The following is a 16721-nucleotide window of genomic DNA, read 5'->3' as shown; positions in this document are numbered from 1 at the left end:
GGGGGCGGGGCCTCGGCGTCCCCGCCACCATCTTGAGGTCGCCCGGGCGGCGGCGGCGGCGCTGCGAGTGGGGGGGTGTGTGGAGGAGAGGGGGGGCGCGGCGCGGCGTGGCGTGGCGTGGCGTGGCGTGGTGTGGTGTGGCATTCGTGGCCCCCCCTGCGGCCATGCCCGCCGGCGTGCCTTGGTCCACCTATCTGAAGACGCTGACGGCCAGCATGCTGGCCATGTTCGCCGGCGCTGAGGTCGTGCACAGGTACTACAGGCCTGACCTTGTAAGTGCTCGGGCGGATCCGGTCGCTGGTTGCGTTAGGGAGCCCGGGAGCGCGTCTGCGGGGTGGAGGGTGTCCTGCAGAGGTTTTGTGTAGAAAGGTCTCTGGTCTGGCTCCGGGAGACGGTCAGCCTGTGAAGAAGGAGCGAGCGGGTCTCTCGGGAGCTGCCCTCAAAGCGGTGACGTGGGACCGAACGCTGGAGAGCCACGCGGGCTGCCTCAGAAGGGGGTTGCTGCTGTGGGAAGTTGGCTTCCAAAAAGAGCGTGCAAAAGTGACAAGCAGGGGCTGTACTAGATTTAAGTAGGCTTTTTTTTTGCCCCACTAACGGAAATGAAGATGACCAAAAGTTTACGTTAGAAACAGTGACAGACTGAGAGGCAAGACTCAGAATTGCTGTCACGGAGAACCAAGCTCCAAATGAGACCACCCACCTGCGATATTAATGGTTCGTTTGATCTCTTGGAGGCCTTGTAAGCCTCATTTCATCCTTCTGCTCTTGTATGCCTTTTGGGTTTTAAAAAACGCCATGCTATTTTCAAATCAGAAATAAGTTAAAAAATCACCATGCTTGAGTTGTGATATCAGAATTTAAGCAATGAGGCTTAAATCACTGATAGATGCATAAGAGTTTATGTATTTTAATAGTCTCTACTGGAGCCTTCGTTACAGGCAAATAGGCATATTTATTCAGAATGATCTGATGATCTACACCTCTCTAAATTAGCACAAATTTTGAGGAGGTATGGTTCTTGAAATGTCATCTGGTCTCTTAAAATTTAATCTCTAGTTTCAGTGCCTGATTTCTAAAACAGAAAGGTCAAAGCAGTGAAACTTTTTTTTTCTGTCACCAAGAGAAGGAATATGTCTGGGAACTTCAACTGTACTAGATATCTCGACCAAACTTACTTTCTTAAATAGCAAAAAGAAGCTTTGTTCATTTAAACAGTCTGTTCTTCCTTTTTCCTCTTTTTTACAAATCGTGTTTTGCTACTTTTAAAGTAAGAGTCAAATTACAAAAAGGTAATAGGTTAATTTTTAAGATGTTTTGCATGTAAGAATTCTACTCTGCTCAACAAAGATGGTGGTATAGTCACAATTTAGCTATAATGCTGTCTCTTACAGAGTATGCTAACTTACTGTTTTGTGAGTTTAGTTTTTCTTCTGCCACAACACTGATGTCTTTCTGTTTTTGACAGAGTATACCTGAAATACCTCCTAAGCCTGGAGAACTTAGAACAGAACTGTTGGGTCTAAAAGCACGGTCAAGCAAAGTTCAGACTTCACAACAGTGACTGGAACTTCCGTTGTGAAAACTGGAACTGATAAAACATTTGTTCAGTTGTCTCGATTTGCAGGAATCCATGTGAAATACTGTACTCCCTTAATGCCACTTTTTGTTTTCTTTAAGCAGAGTTACTGTCAATATGAAAAATAAATGTGCAATGAATACTGTTAAATACAATCAGTTATGTGCCAGATTTCTTATGATTTCTTAACCTTGATTGCAGTGTAAGTATCATTCAGAATAAAAGATGTAAACTCACATTGGTGAGTCTGATGGAATTTGAAACTTTTAAGCTGGTGAACAAGTACAGGAAGTGTAGCATGTTGGAAAGTCAAGCTACTGGTGGCCACTCATTAGCCTTAATAAGCTTACCTGCTCATCTGTAGTAGAATCCCACTTACCTGTTGGCGTTTCCCCCCTTTTTAATCTTTAGCTCAGTTTTACTCGACGTAACCCAGAACCTGGTACAGTAAGTGGTGGCATGTACAAGCAGTAAAGATTTCCCTACTGCAGCGCTTCTTGCACTGGACTCCTAGTGCTGGCTGGCTGCTGTAGCAGCAGTGAGGTTGGCTTTCTGTCTGTGTTACTAACAGGAGATCTACTTTGGTCCACTGTAAGGCCGGGGTGGAGCTTTGTGAGAGCTGGCACAGGCAGGACCCAGGAACAACCACAAATCCACGGATGAAATGGAAAGAGTAAATTTATTCCTGTTACTTTATGACCTCGAAGATCTCCACAGCAACACCCGGTGGGGACGCAGGCACCTCGGACCTTGGTCCTTGCTAGCCAGAAAGAGGCAGAGAAAGAAAAAAAGGTCTCAGGCTTGCTGCTTTTGCCGTATCTGGGATTTTTGCAGGCGTCTTTTTTCCACTGTGCTTTGATCTTTGCCACAGCAGGGCAGGACTCTCAAGGGTGTTTGGATAAGGTGACCTGAGTTTCTCACACGCCTGTTACCTAAATGCAGACATTCTATCCATCAAGCACACAGAGCTAAACAACAATTACTGTGATATATGTGTTTTTCGGCACCCCAGTGGCAAGTAACTTGAGCGTGTTTATATTCCTCCTCACCAATCTTCCCTTGTATTCCCACAATCTTACAACTTGGTTATATTAGTTAAAGTGGGACAAATAGGTAGAGATTACACTGAAATCACGTACGTTTGTACTCCATTTGGGCATCTTCTGTTTACAGCTGATTTTAATAGCTGTATATATACAAAACTCTGAAATAACAGGTGCAGGTTTACCTTTCAGTCCTGAAATAGGATTGCCACAAAACTCTAGCACCGGGGATTTGAGAAGATACACAAAGTCAGCATCCTACAAAGATGGTAAGACAACCCATTTTTGAACGGCATACAGTAGAGCTTGAGAGGGTTGGGGATTGCTTTCCCTTGAGAATGGTACCCAGACAAGGCAAAGGTGGTGTCCTCAATTCTCACTTGGGTTTAACTTGGGGAAAGAAAACCATGCTCTGGCAGATGATCCATTCAGGAAACAAAAAAGCTCCCTAATCCCTACTAGCAAGGTACCTGGAGCTCTTGTAACAGCAGAGGGATCCAGAAATGACCAGTGAAAGTGCTACTTTTACATCTGTTCTAGCTGTGAAGCTGTTATTTTATGTATCTTTACATACACTGGAATTGGTTTTCCTAGGATGAAAGGTTTATCGTTCCCCTGCATGTGCAGGTGCCTTTGCTCTCAGTTTTGCAACTATTGGCTGAGCTAGGAAGGCAGGGGAGGCAGGGCAAGATCCTCTCCTGCTCCTATGTGCCCATGTGGATGTTCAGGCTCCAGCCTGTAATTAGTATTACTAGATAACCATCTCTCTATTTCAGGCACCTTTATCGTGACAGTAGCATAAAAGGCCTGAAGTAAATCTCAGATGTCAAGACCAAATGAAATCAATCAATGAGAACTCCTTACTACACCCAGTTCTAGGTGAAGCTAATTTTTCCTTCACTGTACTTAAACAAATCTGAGATTGACAACCTTGCACTTCAGCATAAGGTGACGTTTATTGAAGAGTGAAGATGTGGCAGCTCAGCAGTATTTCGTTCCTGTTCTAACTAGGGCAGGAACAGCAGTTTTTCAATTATCCGTTTAAAGATCTGGGACTCACCAAACCTCACCCTCTTACACTTTGTCAGAGTATCACCTCTATCGTTATATTGCCGACTTCTGACACAGAAGATGCATTTCTCCCTATTTTCTGAAGGTTTTTCAGATCTAAATGCTGCAGAGGGAAGTTACTACTAATTTGGCTTCGATTTGTGAGTTTATCCTGCTGCTAATGGAAACTGAGCAACAGGGATCATCTGTTTTACCCTGGCCTTTTCTAGCACGGAAGGAACCATTCTCATTTGTGCCCATCTATGAACAGCAAAGCTGACAATACACCAGGTTTTAACAGCAGAGGTGACACCCCCAGAATTGGCGTGACTGCAGCACTGAAATAGCCTCAGTATGACTTGGAGACACTTCTGCCAGCATTGATGCTATTCTGCTTCAGAGCTGCCCACCCCCCCCAAAAAAAAAGAGGGCAAGCTTACAACCACGTTTTATGCTTATTAATAGCAAACACTTGTCACTCCAGGGTAGAGAAAGCAGCTGGAACACAGTGATGTTGCACATGATATCCTCAGCTGAGTAAAATGAAAAAGCACAAAGCATGACTCAAGTATGATCTTCATTATTTCTGAATTTGAATTAGATGTCATTCTAAACAAAATCAAGGCACTGAGAACTTCAGCTGCGCCTCAAAGCAAAGGTTGCTTAAGTCTACATGTAATTAACAGATTAAGAACACTAACTGTAGCAAGCAACTCTAAACTTCAAATACTCATAGGTTTGTTTGGCTGCAGAAGCACTCTTAACCATACAGTAGGGCTCAAGCTACGATTATTAGAAGTTCTATTTTAGGAATCAAATCAAAACCTCAGCAGCAGTTGATTGCTACAGAGCACAAAAATTGCACTGCCATAGGCAGAGGACCATGCCTTAAGAGGAAACCATGCACCTGCCCTGTTGTCAGTAACTTACTAACAAAGGACTGCTACTAAAGCCGATAGTTCAGCAGCTAGCACTATGCACCACAGTTGCACCACTGAGCACGTTCTGATCTTAGGGTGCATCTAAGATACTACTACAGTGAGCAAAAACCCAAACAATCCTAAACTCCCTCAAAAAAACAAAACTAAGCTCCCAGTCCTCGAAGTCTCAAATCACAGTAACTCTTAACACAATAACCACACCAATACAGGGCATCTGTATTTATTGCATGGTAACAGTATTTGGGCAATATAAAAGCAGCCTAGGAAAACTAAGTGGAAAGGAAGTTCTTCGGGTCAGCGTTTACTGCCCTCACTACTTAGAAAATTTATTTTGCTTCAGATTGCAGAACTTCACAGAAGTTCCGTCAACAAAACAGAAGCGGTTCTGAAGTAGGAATATGAAGTAAGAATAGCACTGCTATACAGTGATTCTATGTACTTCTTTCACAGAAGGCAAAAAAACTCCCAAATGTCCATGTAAAACACTTCCCACCACCCTCTGAAGAGGCACTAGTGAGAAAATCCAGTGCTTCATCCAAGCACCGCATAATATAATGAATAGAAGTGGTACCTCCAGTTCAAACTATCTACATTACAATTTGGTGTCAGTTACCTTGAGTTTCTACAGTGCTTTGCCCTACTAAAGTGACACAGAACAACAGTGAAAATTCAAGAACAGCAGCATTAAGGAGTAACGACAAGAGACCAGTGCTTCCACCTTTAAGAAAAACCCTGAACCCCCACAACTGTAGAAAGCAAGACTGCTGTCAAAGGCAGGGTTACCAAATACCATGGAGGATGGTATGAACCCAGTCAGTAAGCCACTGCAGGGGGTGGTTGTTCACAAATTTAGTGAAAGGGTTTTTGTGAAATGTAGAAGCTACCACAGCCTATGGTCCACAGTGGAATCAAGTCACATGGAGTCCAGTGCAAGCTGCCAGGACTTCAGTTCCAATGCCATTTTTATATGCCCCATCTCATCTTTCTTAAGCTGGCAGTAGACACAAGTGCTTTCAACTTACTTCAACTAGCAAGTTCAGTACAGCTCTGAGATAGCAGGCAGAGTTTGGCTGCACAGCAAGTTTGTTAACATAAAACGCAAGCACGGGCAAATGCTACACAGTTGAGTGTGGCTGGGCCACTGTGGAAAGGGACAAGTACTGCAAAGTGCCTGCTGTACAAAGGACCTGAACACCCAAGACAACCCCTTTGTTTCTTTGTGCTAGCCTACAAGATGAGCTTAGTGTGTATAAATTTAGAGTTAGTGGTGTTTGGAAACATTTTATTTTGTACATGACAAGATTTTACACCAAGTCAGTTAAATAATACAAATTTACATTCATGAGGAATGTTTTTAGAAAAGTGAACTTAAAAAAAAAAATCATCCTTTACCCTTAAACCCCAATACCATCCCTCAACATTTTACAGTGGAAAAAACCAAAAAACAGTCTAATTCACATTCCGTCCTAACCCCCCCAATGCAGGATGGTAGGTGAGCACAGCTTACAGTTCATCTTTTACATCTGTAGATTCCTGTGGAGACAAAGCGTAAAAAGTTACAAGAGCTGTCCCAGAAGTGAACTTAGTACTTAAAGCATCAGCAGTACTTAAGTAATACAACTTCTTAAGGAGATGTGAGAGTTAACATGGCATCATTTCAACAGAAGTTAAGCTGTTGCTATTAAGAATAAGAACTACTGTTTTTTTCCAGTCTGCTCAAACATTTGCAGTACATCTAGTGTACCATTTCATCTTTACTACTTCCTAAGCTATCTTTCAGGCACAGTATTAGTGCTGTTGGTAGCCCTATTCTACTTGCCAAGCTGGGGAGCACATCTGCTTTCCAGTCATAGTCAGAAACTTCAATCTGCAAGTGTGCTAATACAACAAATAGAACATAACTTTGGTCCTTTATATTATTGATATTGCAGGTTATACTGCTGCGTAAACACAACAGTAATGACAAAAAAAAACCCCAAAAAACAGTGCTATAGTACAATAAGCATTGTTTCTTAAATTTATCCTTAGGCAATCTGACATTTAACAGTAGACTGGTATATCTCTAAGCTATGTATTTGAGCCAGTCACAATCTTGCAGAGTCTTCCAAAAGCATGCTGAGAAAGCAAGTCCAGCTGGGACCTCATAACAACTTTAAAAGTTAGCGTTTTATTAAGAAACTGTGGTACTGTTGAAGGTCAGCATAATTAGCTAAGTGACAGCTGACTCCAAACAATAGTTAACTGTTTAGAGGTAGTGTTGTCTGTAGTGCTGTTGCAAGTCTGTATTGTTGTAAGCATCTGAAACTAGCCTTGCCAATTTGTTGCCCACAAGCTGTGGGAATCCAAACAGATAACATTTCACTGCAGAGGATTTGCTGCAATTTTCTTGCCATAAGGCACTCTCAATCTTATATTTAGCTCCAACCTTGAACATATTTAGTGTTTTCTTCTTACAATATAGTTTGATAATGAAGTGTCATTTGTGCTGCATTTTTTTTTCCCTCCAAGAACAGCTTGGTAAACGTCACACTAAGAACAGAGTCATGGAAGGCAAAGTGAACAAGCCTGTTTCCAGGAAGCACCACAGAAAACTGCGTGTATTGGTAAGTCAAACTTGAGACCTTACCTTCTGTGTTTCACTGTCTTCAGCATCAGCATCTACCTCCTCTTCATCTTGCTCTGCCTCCTCAGCTGCATCTTCAGGCTCTTCAGGTTCCTCCTCCACCTGTAGGAAGGTCACAAGCAGTTAGCTTCATTTGCTTAGGAGGTTTACTAGTTGCAGACTACCTAAAATACAGGCTATGCAAGTATTCACTATCAGGGGCCTCTGGCCCCTTATTTAGTGCCACAGAACCACCACTTAGTTATGGTCAGGACAATACTCGGAAACCGTAATGACAGAATCTCAAGCAACTGTGAAGAAGAGTGGAAGGGAGGACATAAGCATGAAATACAGACTCATCAGTTTCCCACCCAGGTACTTGAACTGGGCTCCTGGTGGCCCACTTAACTGTAATACACTGGACTGACTTCCATCACATTACCTGCTTTGATGTAGCAGCAGAAGTCAATTATCAGCCCCAAGTTGAAGGCAAACTAACCTGTGCATCCAGGTCAATGTTTAAACTTAAGCGAAGCATCCTTTCTATTCTGTCTCCATATTCCTTAGTGTCAGGTAACATATATCCTGACCTCAAAGTTGCTGTTTCAAACAATACCACTGCAAGATCTGAAACCGTTTTGTCGTCTTCATTTTCCTAGTGTGGAAGAGGATGAAAAAGCAGAACTGTTAACTAGGTTGTATACAGCCAAGTAGTCAGTATTTCACTACTGTTATTTGTTTACCTTGACTCGCCTCAGCATGTCCTTGATCAGTGGATGCCTGGGGTTAATTTCAAATGTCTTTTTTTGGCTAGCATAGTAACTGGAAAGAATAAAAATTGTATCATTAAGTTTTGAAGTACAGGAACCAGCTATATCTTTAAACCTAGAAACACTGATTACAACCACAGGAACAAGTGTACTCCTCCTCCTGCCCCACTTTAATACTAGCTTAACTCTAGAAAGCATTCAGGTTGCCAAAGACAGCTAATCTTGTCACCAAGTGACAGAGAGCAGACCAGGCAGTTTTACATACTGGGCTTTGAAATAACAATGCAAGACTGCCCCTTACAACTAAGTGACCTAAAAATATGAAGGATCATCTGAACAAGATGGAAGACAGGCCATCAATTACATCACGTCTGCTGTTACATTACTGAAAGCTTACTTTGTAGATATATCCTTCCCAGTTTGGTAAGCTTGAGCCTTCATGATTCTTTCCATGTTACCAGACCACCCATACTGACTGGCCACAAGAGCACATGGAGACTGGGTTAAACGTTGAGATAGCACAGCTTTTTCAATCTGTAGGGAAAAAAAAAACCAACCTTGATGTTAGTTCGCAGAGCTAGTATCTTATACATGGAATAAAGTAAACAACTCTGAAGTTTCCTGTCACTTCAATACTTTCTGAAAGCTCCAAGATGATATTTTAACTCATTATCTTCCCGAAATAAAGGTATTAAACATGTTTGTTTATCCACAGAAACAGAGAATCTACTGTCAATCTGCAAGATTATGTTGCAAGTACAACAGCATTTACAAGTAAGCGTTGCATACAGCATAACATTTTACCTTGTCTTTTAGAGCTTTGTCTTTCATCCAGTTCAAGAGGGGTTCAAATTCCTTTTCCAAGGCTTCCCGACTCTCCTTAGACTTTTCACTTTCTTCAAACTTGACTCCTTCTTTCGCTACATTCTGAAACCTCTTGCCATCAAACTCTGGAAGAGCCTGAATACAGTATTCATCTACAGGTTCAGTCAGATAGATCACTTCATAGCCCTTTTTCAGAAGACGTTCAACAAATGGTGAGGACTCGGCCTAAGATGACAAAACAGATCAGATACCAATTTAATTGTGTTGGTACCAGCAGCTACTGAAACCCATACAACTATCTGACAAATGTTGCTACGACGAAAACTGAACTGCAGTAGTCATGTAAGCGTGGAGTCTCCACGTTTACAGCAAATACACATTTCACAATGTTTATGGTACTATTTTAACTAGGAGCCATAATATTTTTTCCTCCTTCCCTCTTTCTTCCACACTCACATACCTCCTTCCGGCTGGCACCTGCCATGAAATAAATTTTGTCTTGCTTTTCTTTCATTCTCTCCACATATTGGTCAAGGCTTGTGAGGTTAGTTTCATGATGAGAAGACTGGAAGCGAAGAAGTTTAGCCAGTCGTGTGCGATTGGAGTGATCCTCAATAACTCCAAGCTTTACATTAGTACCAAACTCTTTCCAGAATGTGTCATTGTATTTTTCTTCTGCAATTTTCTTGATCATATCAAGAGTTTTGCGAACAAGTTTCTTTCTGATCACCTAAAAAAGCAGTAATACCAATTAATAACAATAAGCACTTGGAAGAACCCTCAATTCAACTCCACTGCAACAACGGATTCAAGACACCGAGTGTCCCTGCTTTAAAGTGAACAGTGGTAGTCTGCACACAGCAAAATGTGGGTTTCCTGTAATTTCACACTCATTAAATCCAGTAAAATTAATCAAGCTGCTATTCTTCTAAATCTTGCTACTGTCATGTGTTTACAATGAAGAAATTTAAGATCATTTAGCTTACCTTTAACAATTTATGCTGCTGAAGTGTTTCACGAGATACATTCAAAGGAAGATCATCAGAATCCACCTAATTGAGGAAGAAACTTCATAAGTATAGCTAACAGTATTTGAAGATTAAAAAAAACACAATAAAATACAAGTAGATTTATAATACTTACAACACCCTTAACAAAGTTAAGATATTTGGGCATCATGTCATGGAAGTCATCAGTGATGAACACTCTTCGAACATACAGCTAAATTAGAAAACAGCAGCCAGGTTACGTTTGTAGTGGTTTTATGTCTTTTTGTGACATGAAACCATACCCACAAACTTGCTTGTCCTACCTTAATGAAATCACTTTTTTTGGAACCATATTCATCAAACAGGCCACGTGGAGCAGAATTAGGCACAAACAAGATAGATTTGAAAGTTACTTCCCCTTCAGCAGTGAAGTGGATGTAAGCCATTGGGTCATCATGCTCCTGTGATTTGTTTTAATTGACATGGGGAAAATATCAGTGTGTTAATACATTTCCAGTAATAACAAGAGCCTGCCAAATAACTACAATTATTTTACAATTAAACTAACCATGCTGTGTTAGAATCTATTACGGAGACAATCCAGATTCAGTTGAATTACACAGAAGTAACCTTCCCTGAGACATACCAGTTTTGGGTTGTGGGTATTTTTTGTTGCTTTTTTGTTGGGCTTTTTTCTTTTTAGTATCTATTTTTACAAGCCAAGCACCAAAAAGTTACTAATAGCATAGTAACCAATACAGTATCATGACAGCACAGTGAGAGGCTCAAGTAACACAGTGCACTGGATTTACACGTAAGAACAATGTTCTTTCTAGAACACCGTATCTTCCTCTTTCTTCCACCACGTACAACATTAGCACTACCACTCTCAGACTAAACAGAAGTTTCCCTGGTAACAGTTAAACACATCTGTAAGCTCCGTGAGGGCTGGAATATATTACACTTCTGAAACCTACACCATTCAAAACTTGGTCCCTTCTCTCTGGAAAAAGGGTTAAATTCTGACTGAGACACTGTACCTCCTAAGCTCTCTGCAATTCAGTCTATCTACTGACAGCAATTAATTATGTCTTCAGAAATAGCCCATTCTAGAAGCACTCGGTTCTGAACTTTTACACAGCAAGGGTTAATGCAGCATGTCTCTTGCTTTGGAACAATCCCAGAGCCTACCTTGGAAAAGGTTTTGTAAAAGGCTTTGTATTCATCTTCTTCAACTTCTTTCGATGGTCTCTGCCAGATTGGTTTTATGTCATTCATGAGCTCCCAGTCCCAGACTGTCTTTTCAACCTAGGTATATGAACACCATAGTATACTAGAAACTCATTATTTACTTCAGGTTAAATCAAAGACACTCCACATAGGCTAAGTCATAAAATAGCATGTCAAAAATACATGCCCTTTCTAATCTACAAAATAAATTATGCAATGGCCTGGATATTCTCATTCAAGTATACACATTACACTAATGTGGGGGAAAAAAGTGTACACTACAGCCTGTCCTATGTACATTTAACATTCACTGAGTATCACTATTTCTGGTTTGGCGCCGTTCTGAAAAAAGCCTTCCAGCAGAGTATACTCAATTTAAACTAGTCAACAGTGTCAGATTACTGAAGTCCATTACTATTTCAAGCAGTTCATTCAAGTATTTATAATTAGTTCTGGGACCACTGCCTCACAAGGCTATTGTCAGTCATTTGCCTAATCTCAACCAAGTCCATTTTGTTTACAACCTTATTTTCTGACAAGATGTCTAACAGCACTTAAACAGGATTGCTGTTTGAAAGCCCACACACACTGCTGAAATACAACTCTGGAAGACTACTTATGAAAAACTGCTCAACTTTCTGGCATGAGTTCCAAAACCCAAAGTCTCACAAAGCTTACCTTCTTAGTTTTTGGTTTCTTTTCTTCCTCCTCCTCTTCAACTGCAGCTTCATCATCAGTTTCTTCTTTCTCCTTTGCTTCCTCCTCTTCAATGGGTTCTTCAATAGTCTCTGTCTAAAGAGACAATTAAAAGCAGGGATTTAGACTGCTTGGCTTCCTACCAGGTATGTTCTGGTATTCTCTCCAACAGCTTAAATCTCTTGGAGCACTAGTTTAACTTGTGCTATTTGCCTATCCAAAATGTTTCTCTATAGGTAGCTATGTTTTTTTAGTTACATTTCTCATTAATACATGCTCTCCAGCAATACACCAGTAAGTCACTGTACTCCAATTTTAGTTTTTGTAGCTTTACACAATGCTAAGCAGAGACCTGGGTGATTTTAAGTTAGTGCTACACCTAGAAAAGAAGAACAGGCATAGAAGTTAAGATGCTGTCCTGTTTTCAGGACACTAACCATGGCCTTGCTTGAGAGCTTACCAAAGCTTCCAGCTACCAAACAAAGTCAGTGGAAGAAAGATCTGTTATAGTAATTAGCACAGCCTTTCTCCTTTGGTAAAGTTCTTTGAGTGAGAATAAAATCAAGTTCCTTGAAAGTTTGTTATTTTAGCAGCACTGACTTATGGGTAACAAGTAACTAGTATAATACTAGCCAGAAGAGTCAGAAACATAAGAATTTTAGAAATCATTAAAGTTATACAGTATTCCCTCTTCCTTCCTGAAATATCTGGCCAGTTTTCAGAATCAAAGCTCATACAGTACAGCATTCAAATATCCTTACCTTGCTGCTCCACACATATATGGGGAAGTTTATGAATTGTGAGTATTTCTTCACTAGATTTTTAACAGTATCCAACTCAAGATAATCAGATGCTTCCTCCTTCAAGACAAGGCTAAAATAAAACAAACAAGCAAGCTTCAATTGAAGTGCTGGCCAGGCATGTTAAAATAGTTTTGCAGGAGATGCATTTTTGTACTGTTGCAGCTATAGCTGCAAATTCAAATTCACAGAAGTGAGATTTTTTTTATTAGTTCAGCTCCAAGTACCTCTTAAAAATACAACCCCTACTAAACTGCTCCAATGAGAAGAGGCAATTGTTTTCAACAATTAGGGCAGAACACAACATTCAGAAGTCTAAATGAAAACCTCAAATTGTATTGATATTTATCGGGACCTGGATGTACTCTCAGTGGCTTTACTTGAGACTAAAGCACTCAGGTAAACTTCTTCATACTATGTGCCTTCTTCAGGAAGAAGACCTTTAAACCCAGACCAAATAAATCTATCTGCTCATGAAAGAAATTAAAATAGGACTGTCACACTACTTCTAGTTTGAAATTTGTATTGAACCAGTCTCACTGGTATATAAACAGCAGTTAGCTTCCAAGAGGAAGCTCTACAGCCCCTCTGTAGGTTTCAACAGGCCAGAATTGTGTTGAACTGAATGAGCCTGCAGGCAGATGAACTGTCTGGAATTACTCACTGACAGTTAGTTGTCAAGATGCTCATGATTTTCTTAGTTTATCTAATGCAACGTGAAGCGAATTACATTATCACTCCACATGTATTTCCGATGCAGTCAATACTTTGCATGTTTCTATTAGACTGAAAAAAAAAGCTGCATTACAAGAATCAAGCAATGTTTGCATCACAGTGCTAGTCATCCACATACTCCAGTGAGCAACTTTTTTTTCTTTTAAATCCAAGGAAACTTAATACTTACGTTATGGTTGTGCCACGTCCTAAAGTGTTTCCTCTTGGGTCATTAATCACAGAGAATTCATTTGAATCTGACTCCCAAATATGTTGAGTATCATTGTTGTGTTTTGATGTGACAATAACTCTGTCTGCTACCAAGAAAGCAGAATAAAAGCCAACACCAAACTGGCCAATTAACTCAGATGTTGACTGGCTATCATCCTGCATTTCAGTCATCTTGTTTAAGAATTCACTTGTACCAGACTTTGCAATGGTACCCAGGTTTTTAACTAACTCCTCTTTTGTCATGCCAATACCCGTATCTGTAACATGAAGCATGTTCTTCTCTTTATCACACTGAAAAAAAAAAAAAAAGAGAAAGATGCAGTTTGACTTCACTTTGAATCCTAATGCATAATACACTTCCGCAGAAGAGTGATCAGTAGAATAGCAGCTATTCACATTCAAACATGCATGGCTACAGTAACTACAGAAATAAGATCTACCTTCAAAGTATTTCAGTACTTCAGTGACACTTACAGAATCAGAAACATATCGTTACCATTGAAAGAACAGTAATCTTTGATAAAGTTAAGCGTAAGGGTCCTGATGTGGTCCTAGTTTGTATCTGTATCATTATTAAGTCAAAAATTTAGATTTAATGATGATTAATGATCTTTTTACATTCCTCCCACCACTCCTCCGTAAGAGATGATTGTACCTAATGCTTCTTACCTTGATTTTGACTGTAAGTTCTTCATTACCAGCAAGAGCATTTTCATCAGTTAAGGATATTAACCGTATCTTATCTAAAGCATCTGAAGCATTTGAAATAAGTTCCCTCAGGAAAATCTGAAATACAGACCAGTAGTCAGGAATTCCAGCAAATTCAACAGTTCTAACATGTTCTACTGATAAAGGCACTAACCTCTTTATTTTTATATAAAGAATTGATAATAAGCTTCATCATTCTGTTCACTTCTGCTTGAAATGCAAACTTCTCAGATTTTTCTCTGATTTCTTTGATCTGGGATGCATTTAGGCCATCTAGTTGGATAGCTTCTTCCTCTCTGTGAGAAGAATGAAAACCTGTCAATTAGTCTTGTCCACAAACAGTATTGCTAATTTTATCATCTAGCAACAGCAATAATAGTCTAGTTTGAACAATAACTTAATCACTGACACAGCCCAAAAATGGCATGATCAAGTGAGGCAAGTGCAACAGTAGCTGTCTTTAACTGCATAACCTTAATCTAAAACTTGAGTGAAAAAAAAAACATGCTCACAAGACTTTTTTCCTAAAAAGAAATTCAGAGAAGAACGTAGGTATGTTTAATTCTCAGCAAGTGGTATACCTCACAGGAGAGGAGGCAGTTCATGGGCATAGAGCTATTTCATCAACACGCACTAAACTGACACGATTTACCACATGCAAGAATAAACCCCTATTAACATACTGGGCTTTATACAACTATTGATATTAGACAAAACCAAGTCGAGTATTTCTGAATTCGAGTTCTCAAGCTCACTTCTATTTAGAAGGAAATAATTTATTTCTCCCAACAGACTAGATTATATCTCTTTTAAATAGTGTTCTCTTCCCTATTGCTGAGGCTTTAGGTTTTATGGATGCTCAAACTGACCCTTCAAAAGGAAGCAAAAAGCCTCAGCGTTTCAGAGGGAACTTACCCAGAATCCCAGGTACTGACCTCTGAACAACTTCATCATCTGTTCGAGACCCTTCTCTACTTTTACCCAAGTCATCTTCCACGGTCCCATCTACATCCACCTCATCGGCTCCAACCGACACTGGGAAAAGAAGGAATGCAACGATCTGAGCCTCATCCCCCCTACACACCGCCAAGTCCTCCGCTTACCCCTCCCCGCGGTTTCGGGCTCACTCCTGTCCCTCCACCCGCCCTCCCCGAGGGAAGTTCATCCCAAGCGGAGACCACCGACATGGAGGAAGGGGACGGACCGCCCCCCCCCCCCCCCCCATGACGGCGCATGAGCCGCGTTAGCCGAATCGTCCCCCTCCCCCCGCTCCCGGGGGAGCGGCGCCGGCTCCAGCCCGGGGAGAACAAGGCCGGAGGCCGGGCACCGCTAGAGAAAAGCGGACACGGGGCTGAGTGACGGACCCCACCTCACTTCTCCTCGGCCTCCATCCCCCTTAGCCTAGCGAAACGATGGGAGGGGTGGAAGGAGCTGTTGGCCCAGACGCCCCCACCCCCCCCGCGAGAAGGTTCTAGAAGCCGGCGGGCACTCACCGGCCAGGAGCAGCACGCACGCCAGAGCAAGCCCCCACAGCGACTTCATGGCGGCGACAGGTTGCGGTCGCGGAAGAGAACGGCCCCAGGCGCCCCTGCCCCGCGCTGCCGAGCCTCCCCCAACCGCCGCCGAGCCCGCTGGCGCGGCCGCAGCCCTCCCCCTCCACCTTATCAACCCGGGGCGCCCGAGGGCGGGGGGGAGCCGCTCCGCCGCCGACCAACCGGCGCCTACCACGCCAAACAGACAGCCAATGGGAAGGCCGCAAGGGAGGGGCCTGTGGCCACCGCAGCCAATTGCGACTTTCCATGTGCGGTTTCCTGCGGACGGAGCGTGGCCGGAGCCCATTGGCCGGGCGGAGGGGCGCTCTGCCAATCGTTTCCGCGGAGGGGATTAAGTGGCACGGCCTCCCGGCATGTTTTAATGAATAAACCGGTAACGTTTACCGCCGAGGCCACGGGGTCTGCGGCCGCTAGCGTAGGGACAAATCTCCACATGGGAGGCCAGCTCCGACCGCTTCCGGGGGCACGCGGGATGTTTACCGGGGGAAACGGTTGCTATGGCAGCCGCTTCCGGTCGCGGCGCCCCGCCGCACCCCCAGGTATCGAAGAAGAAGCGAAAAATCATGAGTAGGGCGACCATGAACAGCGCGGCAGAAGCAGCGTTAGGCCTGTGCCGCCGCGCTGACGGGTCCGGGTCCGGGTCCGGGCCCGGGTCCGTTCCGGCGGCAGCCACCCCCGGTGGGGATCCCTCCGCCGCCCCCTGCGGCAGCGCGGGCGGCCAGGCCGGCGGCGGGCGCAGAACGCCGTTGCGCCGCGTTGCATGCTGGGAGCAGTAGTCCGCCGCGGCGGGGCACGCGGCGCCCCCTTGCTGCCGCGGCGCGGGGCGAAGGCAGGGGGCGGGCGGCCGCCATTACAGGGGCCGTCACCCGGCACCGGGTGCTCAGGGCCCGAGGTGGCCGCTCTGTTGTCGTTGCTGCTCAGGCCGTGGCTCTCCGCTCCCCTCTAACACGTCTAGCGCCTCGCACGGTCGTGAGACTGGCTGGCTTCTAGCCG

General features: G+C 43.0%; 2 protein-coding genes across 2 annotated transcripts; one reads left to right on the top strand and one right to left on the bottom strand.

Moving 5' to 3' along the window:
• Positions 1-8: 8 nt before the first annotated feature.
• On the top strand, positions 9-1814 carry CUNH12orf73 (chromosome unknown C12orf73 homolog). Its single transcript, XM_033008021.2, has 2 exons — positions 9-272; positions 1466-1814. Exons 1-2 carry the CDS (start codon positions 165-167, stop codon positions 1559-1561), a joined length of 204 nt encoding a protein of 67 aa, XP_032863912.1. The 5' UTR covers positions 9-164; the 3' UTR covers positions 1562-1814.
• A 4061-nt stretch (positions 1815-5875) lies between these two features.
• HSP90B1 (heat shock protein 90 beta family member 1) lies at positions 5876-15833 on the bottom strand. The gene is made up of 18 exons (XM_033008016.2): positions 15669-15833; positions 15111-15210; positions 14330-14471; positions 14137-14253; positions 13427-13758; positions 12484-12595; positions 11705-11818; positions 10988-11104; positions 10120-10257; positions 9951-10028; positions 9794-9859; positions 9268-9537; positions 8787-9032; positions 8380-8516; positions 7956-8034; positions 7712-7867; positions 7237-7335; positions 5876-6143 (listed from the first exon to the last, which is right to left on the bottom strand). The coding sequence occupies exons 1-18, from the start codon at positions 15715-15717 to the stop codon at positions 6114-6116; spliced, it is 2382 nt and encodes a 793-aa protein (XP_032863907.2). The 5' UTR covers positions 15718-15833; the 3' UTR covers positions 5876-6113.
• Positions 15834-16721: the final 888 nt, after the last annotated feature.

This window comes from Tyto alba, unplaced genomic scaffold, assembly GCF_018691265.1.
Source record: "Tyto alba isolate M040663 unplaced genomic scaffold, T.alba_DEE_v4.0 Super-Scaffold_2, whole genome shotgun sequence".
NCBI lineage: Eukaryota > Metazoa > Chordata > Aves > Strigiformes > Tytonidae > Tyto > Tyto alba.
Note: the sequence above shows the minus strand (reverse complement) of the source record. Positions and strands in the feature narration are given on the sequence as shown.

Coding starts and splice junctions, on each gene's coding strand:
- CUNH12orf73 (XM_033008021.2), top strand. CDS start 165: ATGCCCGCCGGCGTGCCTTGGTCCACCTATCTGAAGACGCTGACGGCC. Junction 273..1,465: donor GGTACTACAGGCCTGACCTT/GTAAGTGCTCGG, acceptor TGTTTTTGACAG/AGTATACCTGAAATACCTCC.
- HSP90B1 (XM_033008016.2), bottom strand. CDS start 15,717: ATGAAGTCGCTGTGGGGGCTTGCTCTGGCGTGCGTGCTGCTCCTGGCC. Junction 11,819..12,483: donor TATATGTGTGGAGCAGCAAG/GTAAGGATATTT, acceptor TTGTCTCTTTAG/ACAGAGACTATTGAAGAACC. Junction 9,860..9,950: donor TTAACTTTGTTAAGGGTGTT/GTAAGTATTATA, acceptor TTCCTCAATTAG/GTGGATTCTGATGATCTTCC.